The sequence below is a fragment of the Hyperoodon ampullatus genome (assembly GCF_949752795.1).
Source record: "Hyperoodon ampullatus genome assembly, chromosome: 19".
Lineage (NCBI taxonomy): Eukaryota > Metazoa > Chordata > Mammalia > Artiodactyla > Ziphiidae > Hyperoodon > Hyperoodon ampullatus.
The window spans coordinates 15,739,592-15,742,710 of record NC_136932.1 but is presented as its reverse complement, the minus strand read 5'-3'; the positions used below and the strand labels follow the sequence as shown (position 1 = coordinate 15,742,710).

At 56.9% G+C, this 3,119-nt stretch overlaps 1 protein-coding gene across 1 annotated transcript; it reads right to left on the bottom strand.

Annotated features, from left to right (window-relative positions):
* Window positions 1-592: 592 nt before the first annotated feature.
* Window positions 593-2,841, bottom strand: CBX8 (chromobox 8; the record flags this gene model as incomplete). Its single annotated transcript, XM_079725622.1, has 5 exons — window positions 593-1,471; window positions 1,912-1,978; window positions 2,105-2,170; window positions 2,356-2,399; window positions 2,773-2,841. 5 exons carry the CDS (start codon window positions 2,839-2,841, stop codon window positions 593-595), a joined length of 1,125 nt encoding a protein of 374 aa, XP_079581748.1.
* Window positions 2,842-3,119: the final 278 nt, after the last annotated feature.

Sequence of the window (3,119 nt, the reverse complement as noted above, 5' to 3'; positions counted from 1 at the left end):
AAATTAGGAAAAAGAATAACAGACTGACCCCACCCCCTTCCTTTCTGATTGGGGGGAGCCAACCTTTTGTTGGCCTGGCCCACCAATGGGAAGAGAGAAAAAATCCGGGTCCTGCCTTGGTTCCAGGGGTCTGACCTGGGGCTGTAGGAAAAGGGAGGAGGGGTTAGGTGGGCTGGCTGAGTCTCTCCAGACACCATCAGAGGCCCAGTGCCCAGGTCTTCATCCTCCCTCGTGCCCTGGGTGGCTGTCAGGCCCCTCCTGCCCCACCTCAGCCTGTCTGCCCCAACTGAACCACACTGATCTCTCTTTCTCTCCTCGTTTAAATAAAACAACTTCAAGAGTTGAAATATATATATTTAGATATTTTTTCTTAAATAACATATTTACATCTAATAGAAAATATAACTCTAGAGATAATCTTTCCAACCAAAACTGAGGGGGAGGGATGAAAAGAAGGGGGTTATGTGAAGGTAGGGATGGGACAGGACCAGCCAGAAGGCCACCTCCCACCCAGAAATAAAAAGCATTATGCCAAGTTTGCACTCTCACTCTCTCTCCTACTCTCTTGTCCTGGGATCACCCACCCAGCAATTCATCTTTTCTCTTTAAAAAAGCCTTGGTCCGTGTTACTTTCCTTAATTGTGACGGTCAAAAAGTTTGAGGTCACGTCGGTGACCACCACCTTCTCCAAGTTGGTCAGAGAGGGGCTCCAGGATTCTTCCTCTGGGTCCCCCAGGATTCTGGCCACTGGGATCCTGGCGATGAGGGAGGGCCTTCCCCCTTGGGCCCCCATGTCCCGATACAAGCCCCCCACAGAGCTGGGGGTGCCTGAGCCATGCCGGACCCGGGGGCCACCAGGGTCCAGGGTGCCCTGGCCTTTGGCCTCCAGAAAGGCGGCCCTGTGCTTTATGACCCTGGCTGGAAAGGTGTCCACAGCCAGCTTGCCCGTGGCCTCAGCCGGGCTGGGGCTGGCCACACCGCACTGGGCCAGGTCCGAGTCCTGCCTCCGAGCCAGCTGGATCACACTGTGGCCAGCTGGGAACTTTCCTGCCCCGGAAGCAGTGTCGTCCAGCTTCCTGCCCTTGAGGTAATCTCCAAGGCCATCACTGGGTTCTCCCAAGGGCCTTTGTGAGGGGTCCAGGAGCTCTTTCCGGGGCTTGGGACCTCGCTTCTTGGAGCTATCGCCTGGCGAGCTGGGTTTGTCCTCTGTGCGGCTAGCACCCCGTTCACGCTCTCGTTCCCTCTCCCTCTCTCGATCCCGGTCCCGATCACGGTCCCGAGGGGGCTCCACTCGGCAGGTGCTGCTGGTGCTGCTGCTCCCCGGTGGGGAAAGACCCATGTTCCGAAGGCCCTCACGGGCCCGGGAAGTAGAGGCCAGTTCTTGGGGTGAGCGGCCGGGATAGGGGATCCGAATGCCTCGGGCAGAGTCACTTCGGAACTCGTAAGTTTTGGCCTTTGCCTTGGCTTGGGCCTGCAAGAAGAGAATGCGGTGTCAAGAGCAGAGCAGGGCCCTCATCTCCCCACCCCCCTTCCAGCCCCACCCTCCCTGCTACACTCTCTGATGCCTTGGAATTTCTATATGGGTTGGGGTGAAGCTTAGGGGCAGCAGTCTGGAGGGAGGAGTAGACGATCTATCTGGAAGCAGCCATCCACACCAAGCACACTTCTTGTATTTGATTATATGTCTATTTGGGATGGCTGGGGGGTCTGATAAAGGAATTCTAGTGTGGAATTCTAGAATCCCCCTCCCCTCAAGACACCCTTAGCAGTGCCAGTGACTTGGTGACAGCCTGTCTGGGGACTCCCTCCTAGATTACAAATAGGACACCCCACTGGTTCACAAGCCCTCAAGGCCCGTTTCCCACAAACTGACATAACATTGTTGCTCAGCATTGGACACTGCCATCCTACCTTGAGCAGGAAGGTTTTGGGTTTGGGTCCTCGCTTTTTGGGGCCATAGAGCTCCATCTCTCGTTCCCTGCAGAAAAGAAGGAGGGAAAAAGGGGTGTGTGAGTAAAGAAACCAAGTGGGCCTCCAGTTCAAGCTGGATAGGAGCCACCCTTCGTGTTCTAAGTGAGAAGCTGAAGCTTGGAGGGGCCTCTACCTTTCCTCAAAGGCTGCGAGCAGACGAGCATCCAGGATGTTTTCTTCAGGTTCCCATGTGCTGTACCTAAAAGGAATCAGGAAGAAGTGGGCATCAGTCCCGGGAGCAGGGAAAGAGCCGCGGGTAGGTGTGTGTATGTCTGTAACTTTTCTTGTTGCATTGTATTGTATTTCAACGTAAAGGGAAAAAGAGGAAGAAAGCAAGCTCCCAAATAACAGTCTGGGGTTGAGAATTGCACAGAACCTACTTACTTCTGCGACCAGCCCTTCCATTTCACGAGGTATTCCATGCGTCCCTGAGGATGTAAAAAGGAAAATGTATGTGTGCACGGGGAAAAATGCATGACGAGGACACGAGAAATACATGCAAAAAAATGCATGCACCGAATGAATGCGCGAAATCCCACCGCGAAAGGCAAGCGCCCGCTGCATCACCCCCTGCACGAAACGCTGCACAAAGTGCATGCACCGGCATTCATTCCCCCCACCCCGCCCCCCACCCATGCAATCTGTGCATCGCTGCAAGTCTAAGGAAAGCGCTTGGGCTCAGAGCCGCCGCCACGGCCGCGGCCGCTGCTGGGACCTGGGGGAAGGGAAGCTGGGCTGCAGCAGGGGGAGGGAACCCGGGCCGGGAGGGGAGGGCTCGGCCCAAGGCCTGGAGGCACCTACTTTCCGTATGCGCCGCTTCAGGAGGGCTTCGGCCGCGAACACCCGCTCCCCCACCGCTGAAAGCTCCATGTTGACTCGCCGCTTCCCCCCTTGGCCGCTTCCAGGAGCAGAAAAGCAGCAGCCAGCGCACGACAGACCATAATACTCTCCCGCTGACGTCAGTTCTCCTCCCCCTCCCGCGCGCTCGCTCCCTCCCCACCCCCTCCCGCGCGCTGCTCCCTCCTCCCCTCTCTCCCCGCGCTTCCTCCCGCCCCACGTGTTGCTAACGACGTTGCTAAAGCCGAGCGGCCAGGGCCAGCTCTCCCGAGCTCTGATTGGGCGAGCTGCGGGCCACGCCCCTCTCGCTT